At 40.1% G+C, this 19,223-nt stretch overlaps 2 protein-coding genes across 2 annotated transcripts; one reads left to right on the top strand and one right to left on the bottom strand.

Annotated features, from left to right (window-relative positions):
* Positions 1-972: 972 nt before the first annotated feature.
* LOC139625930 (prostaglandin E2 receptor EP4 subtype-like) lies at positions 973-5,543 on the top strand. The gene is made up of 2 exons (XM_071486014.1): positions 973-2,230; positions 3,266-5,543. Exons 1-2 carry the CDS (start codon positions 1,100-1,102, stop codon positions 3,596-3,598), a joined length of 1,464 nt encoding a protein of 487 aa, XP_071342115.1. The 5' UTR covers positions 973-1,099; the 3' UTR covers positions 3,599-5,543.
* Positions 5,544-5,813: 270 nt separating this feature from the next.
* slc35e1 (solute carrier family 35 member E1) lies at positions 5,814-18,261 on the bottom strand. The gene is made up of 6 exons (XM_071486015.1): positions 17,909-18,261; positions 16,587-16,657; positions 13,351-13,488; positions 12,118-12,243; positions 11,207-11,452; positions 5,814-10,339 (listed from the first exon to the last, which is right to left on the bottom strand). Exons 1-6 carry the CDS (start codon positions 18,234-18,236, stop codon positions 10,109-10,111), a joined length of 1,140 nt encoding a protein of 379 aa, XP_071342116.1. The 5' UTR covers positions 18,237-18,261; the 3' UTR covers positions 5,814-10,108.
* Positions 18,262-19,223: the final 962 nt, after the last annotated feature.

Genomic DNA, 19,223 nt, shown 5'->3' with positions numbered 1-19,223 from the left:
GATGCAGTTCTGGAACTCATTTGTTGCCATGTTGTTTATTTGTTGCAGTCATCCCTGGTTTTATTACAGTACGTGAGACATGGGCCAACATTTCTGGCACAATCCTAACTTCTGCCCCCACAGACAAAGGAATGAATTAAACCATATGAAATACAGTGCGAGCCGAAAATTTGGTGGCGACAGAAATCCCTTTGCTTCAGATGCTGTGACGAGTTTTCAAAAAAACATATGAGAAACTTGCACAATAAAGGGGAAACATAATCGAATTTAACATTGATCTAAGTTTTCAGTTCAAGTGCACAAGCTCAATTTGATGGATGTGTGTTTGACAATGAGCTTGTCACAGGTCTGTTATAGATTAACATGACAATCCTGTTGATTCAGTGCTGCTGGTTTGTGTTATTATTGATGTTACACAGGGGGTGAAACCAATCATTCAATTATTTTTCAGAGAACTTTTGTGCATCATTGCAAGTTAAAGCTGATTGCAATCTTTAAAAATGACACAGCAGCAGTGAGAAGTGGAGGTGTACATATGTGCATGTAAACAACTCAAGCACTTCAGAGGAAGAGTTCTGGCTTAATGAAAACCGGACATGCTGCACAATTCACAAACATTAGGAGGAGACACATAAACAAGATCAACAGCTGCACAGCATTAAAGAGAGTTTAAAAGTTTAAAGCTAAGACTGTTGTTGAATGAAGGACGTTTATCCTCAAAACTAATCTTGTTTTTACTCTGATTTCATGTATAATTCTCTTTATTTATTGCGATTTGATTTTCATTCTTTATAAAGGGCTGATGATAGCTTTATTAATTGTTAAGAAACTATTACTTTTCCCACCTCTGCAGTGACCACGTCAGAGCTTTCTGAATGCAAACTGAGCGCGCTGAGCAGGACCAACTGCTGCATTTGCCACAAACCTCCACTTGCCTCTCAGCGCTCACATATGACTCATGCGTAACTGGGTGAGAAGAGTCTGCTGAAGTCTCCTCTGCATCTCTCTTTACTCACCAGCCCCTCAAGCTGACCTCCTTAAGGGCTGCCACAAACATTATGCAAAGACGCGATGACGCCAACTCAACTCAAGATGAGACATGAAGCGGAAATTGAAAGAAAGACTAGTCTATTTTCCCTTTCGTCTGTCGCTTTCGTCCCATCCATCCTGTCAGGCCGCCGGGTGTTTCCGTATATTTAGAGACATCCCACCACTCGTCTCACGGCTGCGCGCAACATCCTTCGTGGTTAACTGGCATCTGGTTTACTGGAAAGCTGAGGGGATGGGGCTACCAGAGAAAATACCCCTGCTGACTCCTTATCTTACATTGCAGGGGATTAAAGAGGAAATGGGCTCCCAAGTCCACAACATACCAAAGGAAATATCGCTAAGAAACGCCAGCCTGTGGGTGCATGTGGCGATGGAGAGCCCGAACTTTACGCACGGATCCGTCCCCGTTAATGGAACCATAGCTCTGCCTTCTCAAGCGGCCAGCGCCCAGACAGTCACTTTACCTATTCTTATGTTTGCTGGTGGCGCCATTGGGAATTTAATTGCAATAATCGTCCTTTCAGTATCAAGACAGGAGAGGAAATCTTCAGCTTTCTACACGCTGGTGTGCGGTCTGGCGGTGACGGACCTGCTGGGCACCTGCCTGGCCAGCCCGATCACCATAGCCAGCTACCTGGACCAGAAGGTGCTGAAAGACGAACATGTCTGCGAGTTTCAGTCCTTTTTGTTGCTGTTCTTCGGTTTAACAGGGCTGAGCATTATATGCGCCATGGCAGCAGAGCGGTACCTGGCAATATGCTGCCCCTACACCTACCAGCGGTGGGGGGTGGACAGACGCTTTGCGCAAAAGTTCCTCTTCTTCATCTACATCAGTCACATCTTCTTCTGCTGCCTCCCGATGATGGGCATGGCGAGGAGCCTGTTGCAGTCGTCCGGCACCTGGTGCTTCATCGACTGGAAGACACACGACCCGGTGGGCGCCGCTTACTCCGTCCTGTACGGCGTCGTCAGCCTGCTGCTCATCCTGGGCACCATCGTGCTGAACTTGGCGGTGTGCGGAGCGCTGCTGCTGATGCGGCAGAGGACGGTGCAGCGGCCCGTCACCAGAGCCAGCGTCCGGGAGAGGTGGCGGGCTCTGTCCTCGGCCGCAGAGACGCAGATGATGGCGGTGCTGGTGATGACCTCCGCGGTGGTTCTGGCCTGTTCAGCCCCGCTGGTGGTGAGTTAAGCAGGAATTTATGAAGCAGTGGCTGTTTGCATTAGCTGTTGCACATCTCATTGATAAAATGAAAAAAAATGAGAAAGCGCAGCAGCAGCAGCTAATAATGAAACACTAGGAACCGCCTGTTTGTAAATGTAAAGTAATAATAGGTAGGCCTAATATGTAATGCTATAAAATAGCAATAAAAAGCAAAACTCAAGTAAAGTACAACTATTGTGAATAAATACTTGAGTAAATGTATGCCTTCTCTCCACAACTGATGATTAGAAATCATTTTCTGTGGACTCACCTGCAGCCAACAAGGCATATTATCATCAGTAGGCATGTATTATTTATCATTAGTAGCCAACTGTATATCATTAACAGAAAAAAAGATTGGGATTACTTGCTTCATTACACCAATTTTACCTCCAGTCCATCAGAAAAATGTCCCACAAACTGTTTCCAAATAGAAAACATGAAACTAATGTAAAACCTATAACTATAAATAACTGATAAAATCTGTCCGAGCAGATTTATGACATTTTGTCTACACTGTGTGTCTGTGTGTGCCAACCTGAGTTGAAAGTTTTGACCTAGCTGTATTTTATAATATGCTCTCCATATGGTTGTGATACAGGGATTTAGTTTGCAGTCATTTTATTAAGTCCATTGGTTCCAAACTTGTAGGTCAGGGCCCCCCAAAGGGGCCTTGAAACAAATCTGAGGGGTCACAAGATGTTTAAAAGTATAGGAGAGAATTAAAAACACATTTCTTCAATTTTTCTGACTTTTGTCCCTTTTACCCCTTTTTCCTGATTAAAAAGGGACAAACAATTAACCAATTAATCAAGAAAATTGTTTGTAGATTAATTGACAGTGAAAACAAAGCCCTAATATAGTTCTTATGATAACCTTTATGTAATTTGGAAAACTTTTACATTGATGAATAAAAGGACACATTCCTGTATATATCTGATACATTACAGTAATTTAAGACTCTTATTTTCAGTCTGAAGATCTGAACTGCAGTAACATGTTTTTCTCCTTCAGGTTCGTGTGTTTGCCAACCGCTTCATGTTGAAAAATGACCCCAGAGCCGACCTAGCTGCCATCAGGATAGCGTCTGTTAACCCCATCCTCGACCCCTGGATCTACATCCTCCTCAGGAGGTCTCTCTTCCGACGGTTACTCAGTTTATCCAGACGAAGCAGCAGCACTCGCAGTAGTTCCTCCTCTACACCACAAAGGAATCTGTTTTATCCTGATATCATGAGGGACAGCCATGTGTTCACCCAGCTGATGTGCAGCGCAAACATCATTACTCAGCTTCCTGCTACTGTCAAATTCACTCCATGTGACACAGAGGGCTTCCACCAGACTTAAAACACTGCAGACTGACGACATGTTTGATGAGTGTTTGCTGCTTGATGCAGCCCCACAGACTCTGTTTTCGGAGCTGTCACCTATGAGATGGAAAGACAGTGACGAGTCTGTGGCTCACAGCTTGTCCGAGCTCTCGGAGGATTATTTACGGAATAAAAGAGGAGGCCTGCTCTGATTTCATGAATGTAGACACCTCCTGCAGCAACAAAGGACTGATTTGACTTGGGTGTTATAACAGAAGTGCAACAAAGACATGACTGAGCCTGTATTTTGTAACTTCGTCATCCACCCTCTCCTTGTCTAGTCAGTGCTCTGGCCTCCTCCTTACCACCACATCAATATAGTGCTCTTTTCCTCATTCTTTCTCCCCTCACTTCCAGCTCCTCTGTCCACCTCATCAGTTCGTCCACCGGTTTATGTGAATGAATCAGATGGATGCCAAAGGAATATCATACAGCTCCTGTAGGTCAATTGATATCTCATTTCATCTGGGGGCAGTTTTCAATTGACCTGCGAGTCGTGGGAGGTCCAGTGTTAAAAGTCAGGTCTTCATATGTAGCAGCGCGCAGACATCGCAAGAGAAACTGGGTGAGACCCATCATAGCTGTTTTTATGAGACATGGCTTTGGGAAACTCCTGGGGAGGTATTTTATCATTGGGTCAGAAATCTGAAACACTGAGCTAGATAAAGCACTATATGCTGCTGATGTCTGTTTGTATTAAAGATTATTGTTTGCAGTAAATCTCAGCCTGAGTTTGTTTTTAATTTCTATTACTTGGCAACCAAGTGAGCTGCTCTTGACCCTCTTTGGACCTGATAATAACTCTGGCTTTACTAAATAGTGTTTTTAAGATGCATCAACATCAACATCATAAGAAAATGTTTATTTCTTAATAATTTCTTGAAAGTTCCTAGGAAAGAACGATATATTTTGGTAATAATTACAAAGTCCTGAGAGTGTTTTTTAGTTAGATCTTAAAATCTTAACTCTTCATTTATTTGGAAATAAACTGGAATTCAGACCTGTAACACAGCGTAACAGAGCGTGGTCATGATCAAACTAATAAGGATCTCTACCGTCTACTGTCCAGTTTCTCTGTTTCGTCAGTGCCATTCAGTACCTGGCAGCTCTACGACAGATTTAACTCTGCTGTAGCTGTAGTTCTGCCCCCGGTTCAGGTTCCCACTGCATATTAAAAATAAAAAGTAATCACTCCATCTTTAGGAAGAAAGTTAAATAGGGGCTTATGGGAGTATGTTTATGATTACGGGATTTCATTTTCATATGTACGAGATTATATTTATTGAATGGATTTGATGGTAGCATAATGTGTATAAAAAAAAATCACTGGAAAACATTGGAGTGCCAGTGGTTCAGGAGGTGACAGCTGTGCAGGGGGAAAACATACGAGTAACCGAGACTGACATCTTTCCATCTGCAGGATTTCTTTTCCTGGATGTTTTCAGAATCCAGACTTTCTGCAGACCTGATTCTTTCCCCGAAAGATTCAACAACAGATGCACCACACTGAAAGCTACTGTTGATGAAAAGACCAGAACGAGAGGGTGATAAATTACTTGTAAACACAGCCTGTAAAACAAACATGATCAAGTGTGCATGAATTTTTTGACAACTCCAAAAAACATACTGGCTTTTACCACTCTGAGCTCTCCTGAAAAACAGCTGAAATTATGCTGCTTTAATCCATACTTGGCCATTAGGAGGCAGAAAACTCCCAAACTAACTCTTTACACATCCAGCAGACACAAATGTAGCATTTCATCATCCCTCTGCAATCCTGTCTCTGACAACCTGACGAATCTCAGTCCATTACTCACAGGACTTTAAACTTTCTTTTTTTCCTTCTTCACCCCCTGAGAAAAATATCTGGGCTTGTGCTTTTACGGTGTAAATTAATAAAAGCTGACACTCAGGCATCTCCATTTGTCCTTAAATCATTTGACAAGTTGTTTTTGTGATATTCAAATGTTTAAACTGAAACTTAGGGCTGGTACTAGCGAGAAAAGAAGAAAGCAACTTAAGTCTACAGGCTTCACATTTAAGACCCGTTGATACAGACTATGATACTAGTACAATATGAGATTTTAATTTTCCATTAGAAAAATAAGCAGTGAAGAGTAACCCAAAATAAAAATCTGTCACCACTGCCTACAGTATGGACACTCAAGTTGAGAGAAAAGACATTTAATATGTTGAGGATTCCATAATGCGTTTATTCCCCCCCCAAACATTTAAAAAATAGCCTTTACTAAACATAAACAGACAAGACTGTGCATAGCTGCACTTCTGTACAACAATTTTATACCTTGACACCATAAATAAAAATCTATAAACATCGGTTAAGTAAAAATTCTGTCTTGAGATCCATTAAAGACACACAAAAATAATAATTATACAATTACTCTTTCTCCACTCGTTAACATTTACATCCCAGTGAAAAGCTTTACAGCAAAGAGCCGACATCAAAATCAAGGGTTCTCTAAATTCAGAGTTAGCCCACTGTACAGAAACAATCAGCGTGACACTGAAAAACTTAATCAGGAGGAAATGTATAAATCACAACACGTGTCCTACGTGCTGTCATTTATAAATTTAACATCCTGTTGACCAGCAAACAAGGCCTCAATCCTGTAGAGCATCAGCTTCCAAAAGGTTACACTCCCGCTTTTGGCAACATGAGGAAGGATATGAACAGAAGAAGAAGAAACTCAAAATGTGTGATTAACCACTAAAGGTTCAAATGTAGTTTGTACTATTATTCCTTTCTCCCAATAGACTCTGGCAAAAAATGCATCCAAATATTTATAATAGCCCATTAGCTTTACTTATCTGCTACATCCAAAACTCTAAAATCAACATTTTGGGAAATGAGTGCAAGCTCTGATATGCAGATTACATATGAATATTAATTCCTAAACAGCAAAATTATAGTTTTATTTTGATTGAATTTTATTTGTCAATGCACAACTGCTATTTAATGTCTGATTTTAGTTGAATTAACTCACAGCTACACATTCTCCTGACATGAAAAGTTGAACCAAGTCACATTTCACCTGGTTTCATATGCAGATAGTAACAATATGAATCCGAGTTCAAATGTCTTAATTATAAGTCAATATAATCTTGACTTTAACTGTGTGTGTATTTCTAAAAGTAACAGACAATTTTGTCTCTGATCTTCATATGATAGTGGTAGAAACAAGAAACATGTTAAACAATAAATACTGGTATGTCTCTGGCCACCTGGCAAATGATTTCCATTTTTCTCTTATCAACTCTTCAGCTGCTCAATGCTCCACTGTTCTTCAGCCACTCAGTAAATTTGTCTGCTGTTTGGGTTTATCACAGCTAGACTCAACTATACAGTCAAACGTGATGATGAATGAGCTCAAGGAGACGGAAGCTCCGTTGAGCTGAAAAGTTGGGTGGTAATTCTCCGATAATGTAATGAATAGTATAAAAAAAACTGCACGGAAAACAAAAACACTGCAGAAGATAAATGCTGCATTTTGAAAATGTATTGTTTTAATTGATGCTGGTATCTTCTCAGATGCTTTGATTCAACTCCTTTCACATTTCTGAGGCTGTAATATGTGTACGTTGTATTGAACTGCATTATATTTCCAGGATATTTTTGCTTACATGTTTCAATTTAACACGGTCCAACAACCTCAAAGTGCACAACTGTCACCACATAAACAACTACAGCAGCAGTCTTAACAAAAAAAAAAAAAAAAAAAAAAAAAAAAATAGACATTTGAGTTAGGTAGTAATTGGTAATGGTCAATCAGTGTAATGACAGCCACATTTACATATTTTTTAAAAACAGGACTTCAAATTTGGTGACCTACCAAAGCACTTGTGGTTTCCATCCCAGCTGGAGAAAATCAGAGAAGCTTTGAGGTCCCAAGATCCTAGAAATGATATCAGCTACAAATTATTTCAGCAGAAAGAGCTCATTTTCTCCATGAATTCAAACAGGAGTAAACAATTAAAATAATGACTGATACTGATTTGTCTCAGGGAAGCCCAGAGCTCACTGATCCCACAGAGATCCATGCAGGATTATTTTGGGATTTTTCCCCAGACCAAATACTGTGACAGTGTTTTAAAATGATTAGAGAAAAGGCAAACACAGTACACTAAAAAAAAAAAGCCATAGCAATAGAATATAACTGCACAATTCCCTCACCCATGTCTTCCAGGAACTACAGCTGAAAAAACAAGCTCACAGGCTACAAATGGCACTTTTACAAAAATTAAATTAATGTTGTTTTGTCCCCCAAAAATATACAACAACAACAAAAACTTTATATTGCTGCAGTGAGATGCTCAGTGTGCATCAGAGATAACAGAAGCAGTCATGCTAGGAGAAAAACAAGTGATCGATGTTTCTGAAATGTAATAGTTCCTCAAGCAGTAAAAAAAAGGTTTTTCAGAAATAAACGATAATCAATATCAACATTGTATTCAATAATGATAATCAAGCCTCAGGTCCAACTGAAATTACAGCTGAATCTTTAATTGGACAACCAAAAGTCTGATTTCATGCATGTCTCCTTTTAAATCAAGTCTGTCCAGTGACTGTGACACCGATGTGACAAATATGCTTTAAATTAAACAGCAGGACAATAAAGTCACTTGACAGACAGTCACAATCTGCATAACACATTTAGTTGTTTCATGATGTTTCATGAACTCAACACAGGCCTCTGTTTAAAAAAAAAACAAACATGATAGAGCAGCTTTGGTTCAGGCTGAAAAATCGCCTGACAGGAGAGAAAATCTCACTCTGCCTGAAAAGCTTTGCAGATCAATAAATACAAATTATCAATTAAAAAAATAACCATCCTTTGTTTCAAATTGATTCTTCTGACCTCAAGCTATGACATCAAAATAATCTCTATAACATTTGACATGGTTAGACTCCCTACGGAAGATGAAACACAAGCATCCTTACAGTATACAGCTGTTGTGGGATGCCTTGTTTTGGTAAATCTAATTCTAAGCTAACTTTTTACATTAGTGCTCCACGATAACAAATGATAACTTCTTTGTTACCTTGGGGAACAGGACAGATCTGAGGGAGGTCATTGACTCTGAGTGACAGACCCAGTCTCGCTCTTGGTTTTCAGGAAAATTTGTCTCAATATTGAGACATGACCGCTTTGTGTGCGTCTTGTGAAGCCATCTTAGAAAAGCAAGTTTTCAACAGTGGCAGTTCAACACACTTCCTGACAACAAGCCTGAAAATGTACTTTTATCTATGTACAAGCGTTTATGTTTACAAGCATCAGCTTAGTACAGATACAACAAACTGGGTTTTTTTTTTTTCCATATTGAAATTTGGGCATTTTTCTTTGTCATGCACTTGCACTTTTGAGCCACCTTGTAAAGCCACTGCAGAATTGCAAATTAGCAAATATTGACATTTGCTAATCAGAATGAAACAAAGAGCTGAGGCTGATCGCAATGTCATTAGTTTTGCAGGATTTCAGACACAGAGAAAAGTATTGAAATTTTGAACTGATGGTTGCTACATGAAAAGTCAGTAGAGAATCAAAGTCAGCGGGATTCACCCTCTGAGGATCATAATGTCTGTACAAAATTTCACTGAAACTTATCCAATAGTTATTGAGATATTTCAGCCTGGACCAAAGTGCCAAACTGACTGACATTGCTCCATGAAGTATTCAAGGCTCAGAACGGCTCTGAAAGTCTGATCTAGTTATCGTACCATCAGACAAAATCTACAAAACCCCAAATTTCCCACCATTTTTTAAAGTGACTTGCCTGAAATCCTGTTCTGTCCACAAACAAATCCCCGCTGCCTCAAGCTTCTGAATAAGGGAAGATGATTTATTCACTGAGGACAATTTGAACAATTTCTCAGGAAGTGCCTCGGGAAGAAAAATAACAATCCTAAACATAAACTGTCTAAAACCAAAAATGTTCAGGACTTCCATTGTGTTTGTTACAAAATGTAACATGACAGACTCTTGTTTAGGTGCATGTTCCAAGTAAATAATTACAACTTTCTTCTGAGAGTGAACAAAATACAGAATAACGATGTATGGCTGGCTGTGAAAACAAAACCCAAACATTTCCAAACAGTGAGGTTTAAATCACTGTTCAACTACTGTTCACTTTCTCTCCCTGGATAACATGGCTTAATCCTTCACCAAAGTGTCTGAAAATGCCTGATATGAGTTTTGTTTTCTCTCAGACCATCCCAAACAGTTCGTACCCAAGTAATAAATAAGTAATGACATACAGCGAAGCTGTCAGAAAGTGAAGTTTAGACCGGGAGGAGTGTGGGAGAGGTCACGTCACCGGCCCATCATGACCACATTCTTCCTATCAGACCATACAGCACTTGCCTTCAGTCTCAAGTGTGAAGCGGGGCAGAGAAGACCCGCTATTGGGGGGAGCAGCTACACACAGTAATGTCTATGACAGCGACCAAGAGCGAGGACTGACTCCTCTTCTACACCACATACTGGTGGTTGCTGCTGTAGTTTGTCGTGTAGGCCTGCCGGCTGTACTGGAAGTGGTCGGTCAGCACGTTGTTCCAGCTGTTCTGCTTCTGCTCTGAACCGTGGGAGAAAGGCACTGACCCGTTGGCCTGGATCTTCTCCAGCGCTGGGTTGTCAAAGGACATCAGGTCCTGCTTGGAGATCGGTAGCAGCTTCTTCTGCTTGTTAGCGTCATACTTGGCCTGTTAGCAGAGGGGAAGGGCAAAAGGATTTGAAATGACTGGTTGTCTTAGGAGTTGGTCACTTGGCACTGCACTGCAGTGCCCACTGATCCTAAATAGCTTGGGTGGGTCAATGCAGAGGATGAATTTCCCCAAGAGGATAAATAATAATCTTCACTATTTGCTTTTAAGTCAAAGGTGAACAGCGACAAGTTGGAGAGGGTGTGACTGATATGGAAAGATACTTTTAGGCAGAGAGCCAGGCCGTAAATAGTTTAGGATATACAACAAGTGCACAGCAAAGTGCTGGTAAAGAAGCTGATCACAGTCATACAGACTCAGTAGGTTCCACAAATGTTTGTTAAATATCCAATTATACAGAACCACAATGACAATAACAAATATTAACATCTAGTCCTACATGACAGATCAGACATAGTGCTTTTATCCTTGACTGTTTTATTTTCTGTCAGGACTGGGTGACTGCAGTCCTGTAATTCCCTTTTTGTTGTCATATAAAGCTATATATCTATCTAATGATAGCTAGCTACTAGAGAAAATGCCTTATTGCAGCAACATCACTGCAGTAACACCTGTAGAAAAATCCTGAGTTGAAAACAGAGCCATAAGTTAGTCCGATATGATCAGCTGATATTATCTTGTCACATTCATATCGGTGCCACTGCAAAGTATACGTTGGCCCATATGCAGTCTGAAGAGTTTTCATCGAAGAGAACAACAGGTGATTACTTCCTTTCTCCTTCACCTTGTCCCCAACACTTCCCTGTGATACTCTCCCTCCATCTAAAGTCATGTTCTCCATCTCATCTGGACCTCTTCCTCCATCCCTGCCTGACCTCCTAACGGCCAATGGCTGGAAGGACTCACCTTGTTATAGAGGAAGACCCCAACTATGGCCGTCATCATACCCAAGACATTGGTGAGGGTGACTGGGTTGCGCAGCATTAGCAGTGAGATGCTGATGACCATGATCCTCTTGGTGGCATTGGCGACGGCGTAGCTGAGTGGGCTGACGAGGTTGAGCACACTGAAGGCGATGACGTTCTGGGCAAAGTTGCAGAAGCCACTGATGAGCAGGAGGATGAAGGTACCTGTCCACTCTGACATGTCTGACTGGGAAAAGAAAAAATAAAGCAAGGTCATGTGTTTTCTCAGGTAACGTTCATTGTTTTAAACTAAGCCAAATGCTGCTGAATTCTGACCCCGGTCTTTGAAAAAATCATTTGAGTATTGTTTGCTCGTCAGACGAAATGAATTTATTAAAGACACTGAGTTCTGGGAAATTTCGATGGACATTTTTCAGCTTTTTTGACATTTGCACTGTAAATGATTAACCTGAAAAAAAATTAACAGTTTAATTGTTTCAGCACAAACACAAACTATTAAGATCAACATTTGGTTCATTTAAAAAAAAAAAAACAATCCCAATAATTGTTGCAAGTCCTACAGTTTGATCCCTGTCCCTGTATTCTGTCAAATAACTGTAGCACAAAACTCTGAAGCTTTGAATAAGTAATGACTGTCTGAATCTGTCCGGTCACTACTGGAGCGCGACTGAAAATTACTATAGTTCGTCATGGAGTTTATTGTGTGAAGCACAAAGGAGTCACTTAAACTTTCAATTACATGTAATCAATAATGATGTTGTGTAAGTAAGTATGTAAGTAAGTAATTATTATTGCTGCTAAATTCTAAAGTGCATAATAAAACGTAATTTCTTGTCAAGAAACACACTTCTAAATGTCAGACTCCATTCAAGAGCTGTTACTGCAACTCACCAGGTCTCCATTCACGAGAAACACAGACAGATCCACCAGAACCCAGGTGGGCACCATGAAGATCACAGCATTAAAGCCCAGGATGTTGAGGAGCCTTAGGTGGTGGATCCGTGTGTCACGCAACACCTTTCAATTAAAAAAATGGATTAAAATAAGATAAGAGTCACAACTGCACTAGCACAGAAGATGTAAAGATGATGTACAGTCTTGGGTGTCTCCCTATTTTGAAACTTTCTGTTGTCCACGACACATTTAGCTTTAACAGCTCCACCTGCCCACAGACACAATCCAACTAAAAAGTCAGTTTAGCACCAGTAAAGTTATATTAAATCTGGACCTTTGACCTTGATGGTTGCGTTAAAATTTTGATCACATTGTTATAAAGTTGCAATGGCTGCAAAAAACCGGGATTGTCACTTTGATGCTCTCAGGAGAACATGATCATTGAACAACTTGGAGTTTTATCCGTTGGACGGAAGGATGGAAAAAAAACCCCAAAAAAACTCAATGAAATGCAGCCACCATCTTGTGGCAGAATAGAGTACAGCAGCAACCACCTGATTTCAGCATTTAGAGGTGAGATTCTCCCTCCAGCCCCCCTCAAGCATTATTCTTAAAATTCAAAAACAGTTTATCGGTATCTAAAATTGGTTGCTAATTGACCTTATTAACACCCAAGTCCCATTACTCAATTACCCACTGCCTGAAACACTGTGAGAGTAAGCATCCTGGCAGGCATGTCACTTATCTTATATGCCACATATAAGCCATGAAGATGTCTTAAAAATCTTGGGTCAGTCTTTAAGAATGGAAATGCCAATCAAATAAATGCAATACAAGTAAAAATGAGATCATTGATATTGGTGATTCTTGTGGATTGTGGAATTGAACAACAGAAAGTGACAAAAAGTATTGTTGAAGCAGCAAATAAACTTGATCTAAACCGACAGTTTCAAAATGCACATCAGAGGACATTTATTTACACTGAACAACACAATAAACAATCATGACAGGAACAACCTGGTACACAAGGTCAAAGGTGAAGAGAAAAAAAAAGCAATTATCCTTTGAAGCCCACTTTAGAGATTGCAGTAGACACACACACACCAGGATGTCAGTTCCAGGTGTTTCACATCAAACCGCCTCGAAAACATTTTTTTCCAATTATACTGTTCCCTCCACTCTCCCCAGTGCAGGGATAAAGTGGCACATACCAGCATGAGGATGATTTACCTTTTTGGAGAAGATGTTCTGCAGGGAGAAGCAGAGTGTAGCAGCCAGAGCGCTGATTAATCCGGAAACATCAAAGGACAGCTCAGTCACTGTGGCCAGCAGCACTCCACCAATGATGGGGATGAGCGATATGTACACCTACAACAGAGACCACACAGAGACAGAAGACAGTCAAGAGAGAAAATACAAACACTTCAGTAGTTTATATCTAGTGCAGTGGAGAATGAAAATATAATTTCCTGCTGTTTCCCATTGGTCAGTCGAGGACACAAAGTCGTTATACTAAATGCAACAATTGACTGAAAAAATAATTGGCAACTGTCTTGATGAGTATTTTTGTTTACATCATTTTTAAGCAGAAAACTGAAACATTCCCTGGTTATAGCTTCTTGTTATATAAGATTTGTTGCTTTTCTCTGTTTTATGTGACAGTAAACTGAACATCTTTGGACTTTGGAGAAACTAAGACAAAATACTTCAATCATCATTTTACACATGAAACAATTAAGAAAATAATGTGAGAAAAACACATGCAAATAAATCATTAATAAGCCTCAATATACTGAGTTTTTTGTCATATGTAATAAATAAGGCATGCAACCATTATATCTGAGAAGCTGGAACCAGTGAATGTTTGGTGATTTTGCTTGAGAAATTACTCAATTATAAAAATCAGTTGCTGATTATATTTCTATCAAATGATTAATTGTTGCAGCTATAATCAATACTGACAATATGTATTATATACTACTTTAGAGGCTGCAGGTGGAGCAACACCTCGGGGGATGGAACTATCGTAACATCTACAGCAACATGTATTTGCATATTGAAAATGTTGGACCATGAGAACCGACAGACATGCAGTTGTTGTGAAACCCACGTGTGCACCCACACACTCACCCTCTCAATCCCTCCATCAACCACTCAGAGAAACTGAGAAAAAAAACTGCACTGAACATCTACTGGCTACTATTTACACCAATGTACTGTCATCAGATGATCAAACTGCCCACAGACAAAAACAAAGATCTCAGTGGTAAAATAACAGTTGCTAGAACAAGCTGTAAAAGAGCAGGAACAACCAGGACCACAAATTATTTCTAATGAAAAAAAAAAAAAAAAAAAAATTTAGCCAATTCATTCAATTTATTATTTTTGTAGACAATCATGTGGACTTTACTGGCTCAAAGACAGAACTGTAGACGCCCCTTTAAAACAGCTGTCTTTTCTTGGTTGATGATTACACAGTCAAGTTGCACTACTAGGAAGCAGAGCAGGTAACAAGGTAATAAGTATTTGAACAAGACTCAGGCTGAAAAGTTAACAATATTATCATCTGTACACACACCAAACTGCAAGTGCCAATATAAATGTGCTTTTAACACTTCTACACTACTGGTAAGTGCTGGTTCTTTTTTGTAACTTCAACATCAAGAGGCATTGTCTATTTTGGCAGAGGCCTAGATTTATGTCCCATTTCAGGTGTCCTGAATTATTTTGAAAATCCATCCTGAAGTCAATTTGCACTCAATTCTTGTAAGACATACATCCAGTGTCCGTATTATCGCCCATACCTGTACATTCAAATGCAATGCCAGACAACTGGTCTGCCATAAAGGTGACTTTTATCATACCTGTAATGTTCAGTTATTGTTGACACTGTCATAGAGGTGTTAACTGAATTATGTTTTAGCACTTAAGTTGATTCAGCGCTAGTTGTGCTAACAGTAGCAGTAAAACGTCACCAACACCTACTTTCCCGGTCTGTGGACTCAGGCTGTCTGAACACTGAACTGTTGTTTGGAAAGTAAACATGACAAGCTGATGTTAGACTCAGCTAACCCTCATTCACATTTGGCCAACCCTGTCTGTGAAAGGTTTCACAGTTAGTTTGGAGAATGAGGCTGCATCCTAGGGATGTCAAAAACGCAACTTCAAGTAGAGGCAAGTAAGAGGCAGATAGTGGATCCTGATCTTAATATAGATAATAGAGCTTCACAAAAAATTCACCGAAGGTAAAACTACATTATCGCTAGTAGAGGCCAACACAGTTTAAGAGTTTGACAGTAGCTGTGCATGAAGAAAATACAGTCATACTTCCCCTTTAATGATATTTTGTACAGTGTTCTGTGGTGTTTTCTATAACATCTATGTCACATATCTTTGTCACATTCAGTTTTACGTTTTTAGTTAAGCAACAACGGACACTGATACCACACCCTGAGCCCAAGAAAATTCACTGACGACTGTGATAGTTGATCATTTGTTTAAGTTGTTTTCTAAATATTAATTTCTTCCATCCTCTTCATTATGAATATTTGTTTGTTTTCTTAGCCTCGATTGTATCCTGATACTTTTGGAGTGATGGTCTGACTAGACATGAAATCTGAAGACATTGCCCTCTGGAAAATTGTGATGCACATTTATCACAACAAAACAATCAATTAACTGAGAAAATGATCAGCAGATTAATTTATATTGACAATAAGTTTTACTTGGAGCTCTAGATAATTCATTGAGATAATTTTACTACTGTACTTTTGAGAAAATGTGTATATAATGGTATTATTGTGACACCATTTGACAAACTTTTGTCATCTCAAGCGTGACTGAAACAAAACTAAAGGGTTTTTTCATGGAGACGTTCTGCCTAATGCACTTCTAACATAGCCTCGCAGTGGCATACACTCCAAGATATACTTAATTACTTTGATTCAAGTTGATCTACCAGTCCATCGAGTGTAAATTCCTCCCACAGTTTTTCATAACACTCATGGGCTTATATCAAATTATATCAGGTGATTTGTCCTCCAAAATCATTACACAGCTGAGCAAAGACACGGAGATTACACTTCCTCTAGTTCCCATTAACTCTGCCCTCTGGTCTGGAAGTGTTAAACCACCTGCATGCTGCATACTATCATACTATGCATGAATGAAAACAGACATGCATAAAAACAGACCAAGTTGGCTCCTAATATAAAAAGCAAGTGAGTGAATTTGGGAATTTACCAGGTGAATGTGGCAGGCTTGTGGAAATAAAAGTCAGTTTCCCTCCCTGACCTCCACACTCCCACTGAGCGCCTCATCGGGTTCAGGGACAAAAGCCCCTGCAGATGGCCGTAATATGAGACGCAGTGCTGTGCCACATCACCAATGCTGAGTCTTGAACACATGAGAAACGGGCTGAAACAGAGCAGGCCTTGTGCCTTGTTTGCCGTGTCGAACCTACTCACCTTCGTGGTTTGCTTTTCTCTCATGATAATTCTTGACAACAGCACAACCCATATTGGCATTGTGGCTTTGACTGTGAAAGAAACAGATAAAAAAAATTGGATAATGTCAGTTTGTTTTCTTTTATTCTTGACAAACATTCAACAGCAACTAGAGCTCCAGACTGAAGTTTGGAGTGCAAAATGCTCATACGTCAGAGCCGGGCCCACACCTCTGTCAAACTTGTCTCACTCTGATCGTCACACGTCTCTGTTGCGTTGTGCCATTTATTCGCTGACATACTATTACACTGAGTTTACTCTGGTGTGTCATTAACAGTGACAGAGTCCTACTCAACAACACCCTGGTTATGTATTGAAATGGCAGACACACATTTTAAGACTTAAACTCTTAGAAGTTTAACTCTTTGCAAGTAGTAATGTTCAGTAATGTTGAAATTGCCATCCACAAGGACCCTTACAACCTTCAAGAAGTTAGGATCTATTGCAGGGCTCTTGTATTAGACTGGTAATTGCTTTCCAGCTTCAAAACCTGTTCAGGTTCTCCTGGAAACTGTCATCTTCAATGACAGAAGAGCAGTAATAGCTCTTAAATTGGGTTCAAAGACTACCACTGCTCCTTAAACTGGTCTAACTGGGGTCTAAACATGAGAGTGATATTTACTTCAAGTTTACTGACATGAACTGAAGTTAACTATTTTTCCAGGTTTCTCCAAGCTCTCAGTTACCAGTTTATTAGGTACACATAGTAACACGGTCTACCCTAATAGCCCTTAATTAAAATCCTACCGGTTGCTAAACCACCTTTGAAGTAGTTCAGAGGAGGTTGAGTCGGACTTAAATTTATCAGATGATTGAATTCCGCAGCAGGTAACCTAATATTTTTTCACGTGTTTTTTTTTAAAGGAGAAAAATCAATTAACATCAGGAGCTGATATTTTTCTCTGGTAGCCTGAGACGAAAGTTAGAGGGGCACCCTGCAACAACACAAACCAGGTTCAGTACCAGACCCTCCCCCCTCACGTACTATATTAGCGTTAATTACCTCGGCTAGCTAGCTCACAGCAGCCGGTCTGTTTAAAACGGACCGATTTGTAGCTAGCTAGGGGGGCAAGCGGTGAGATAATTAGTCTCCCTGCTCGCAGCTCATACGGTGTGAAAATAACCCGGAGCCCAAAAGCGAGTTAACTGTCGGAGCCGCCGAGCTGTGCGGCGTTAGCCACGAAGCTAACACCAGCTGACAGTGGACACATCACCGGGTTACCGCGGCGGACACGGTCCCGGTGGCCTCACTCAGGAAGCTAACACAAATCCGTTGTACTCACCCGTGTGCGCATATGAAACCGGAACTTTCCATATGCTGAAGTGAGCCGACACAGATGCAAAGTATTTTCCGAAAGCTAAAGGCAAGATGTACCAGCGGTAGTACCTGCCCGGCAGTTCTGTTTTGGGGACTCCCCATGCCCGTAACAGCGGCGGGAGGAAGACGACGATAGAGATAATGTGAAACAGAGACACGGTGACCGGGTACGGGAATCCGTTCAGGATGATTTTGTTGACGATGTTTCCCCCCGAGCTGACCGTGTACCAGCACACACACAGTGAAACTATCCGGATCCCTTCCCTGACCGGGGTCCGCTCCACCGCAGCCATCTTCCAGCGCGGAGTGACGAGTCACCGGTGTTGTATGTGTCAAGCCACCGTCAAGCTGTCGACGGTGAGGAAACGCTCCGCTTCCGGTCACTGGCTTTCAAAATAAAGGACACACCGGATATGCGTTTATAAAATGGAACTGTCTTAAAATGGTTGACTTTGGAATTTGAATTTCAAACCATCCCATAAAAATGCTCATCATATGACTAGATAGATCAAATAAGCTATTTAACAATGAAACTGTGAACCTAATACAACTCTAAGGTAATTATAGAGATACATATTGTATATAGAGTTTATGTCAGGTTTATTGCATACATTTTTATTATTATAATTATATTTTCTAATGGTGATATCTAATTTCATGACATGTTTTTGTCTGTCAGTGAGGACAAATGGGACAGAGGCAGCTGTGTGATTGGCTGCAGCTTCTGTCTGAAAGCTAAAATGGTGATTGAAAACTTTGGATTGTCACTTGTGCCCGGACCTTAGTACAGAATTTATGAACATTTCATACTTAAGGTAAGAAAACCCTTTAAGAATGCATTTAGGGCTTTAAATTACTTTTTATTTAAGTGAATTGTTTTGCATCTAAAATGCTCACAACAATTTCCTCAGTGTCATTTAAATTGCCCATTTTGTCAAATAAACAGTCCAAAACCTAAAAGGTATTCTGTTCATCACATAAGACAAAACAACAAACAAAACAGAAAACCTCATAACAGAAATTCTGACTGGGACATTTTTATCATTTTTCAAGGACAAATATTAACCTATTATTTTTCTATTGAACAAACTGATCAAATCAACACCAATTGCATCAAAAATTATGGGTATCCTTGGAATTAATTAAAATTCAGCTGAGTGTCATACATGCAGAGCACTGCGGGAATGGATTGGTCAGTTAGATTCATGAAAAGTGTAAAGAACCAGTAAGAAAATCTGTAGGAATTCCTTCCAAATGCCTAAAGAAAAGACAAACAATCA

The sequence above is a fragment of the Trachinotus anak genome, unplaced genomic scaffold, assembly GCF_046630095.1.
Source record: "Trachinotus anak isolate AG129_WGS33_773 ecotype Australia unplaced genomic scaffold, CSIRO_AGI_Tana_v1 ptg000010l, whole genome shotgun sequence".
NCBI lineage: Eukaryota > Metazoa > Chordata > Actinopteri > Carangiformes > Carangidae > Trachinotus > Trachinotus anak.
This window is presented reverse-complemented; position numbering and strand designations above follow the sequence as displayed.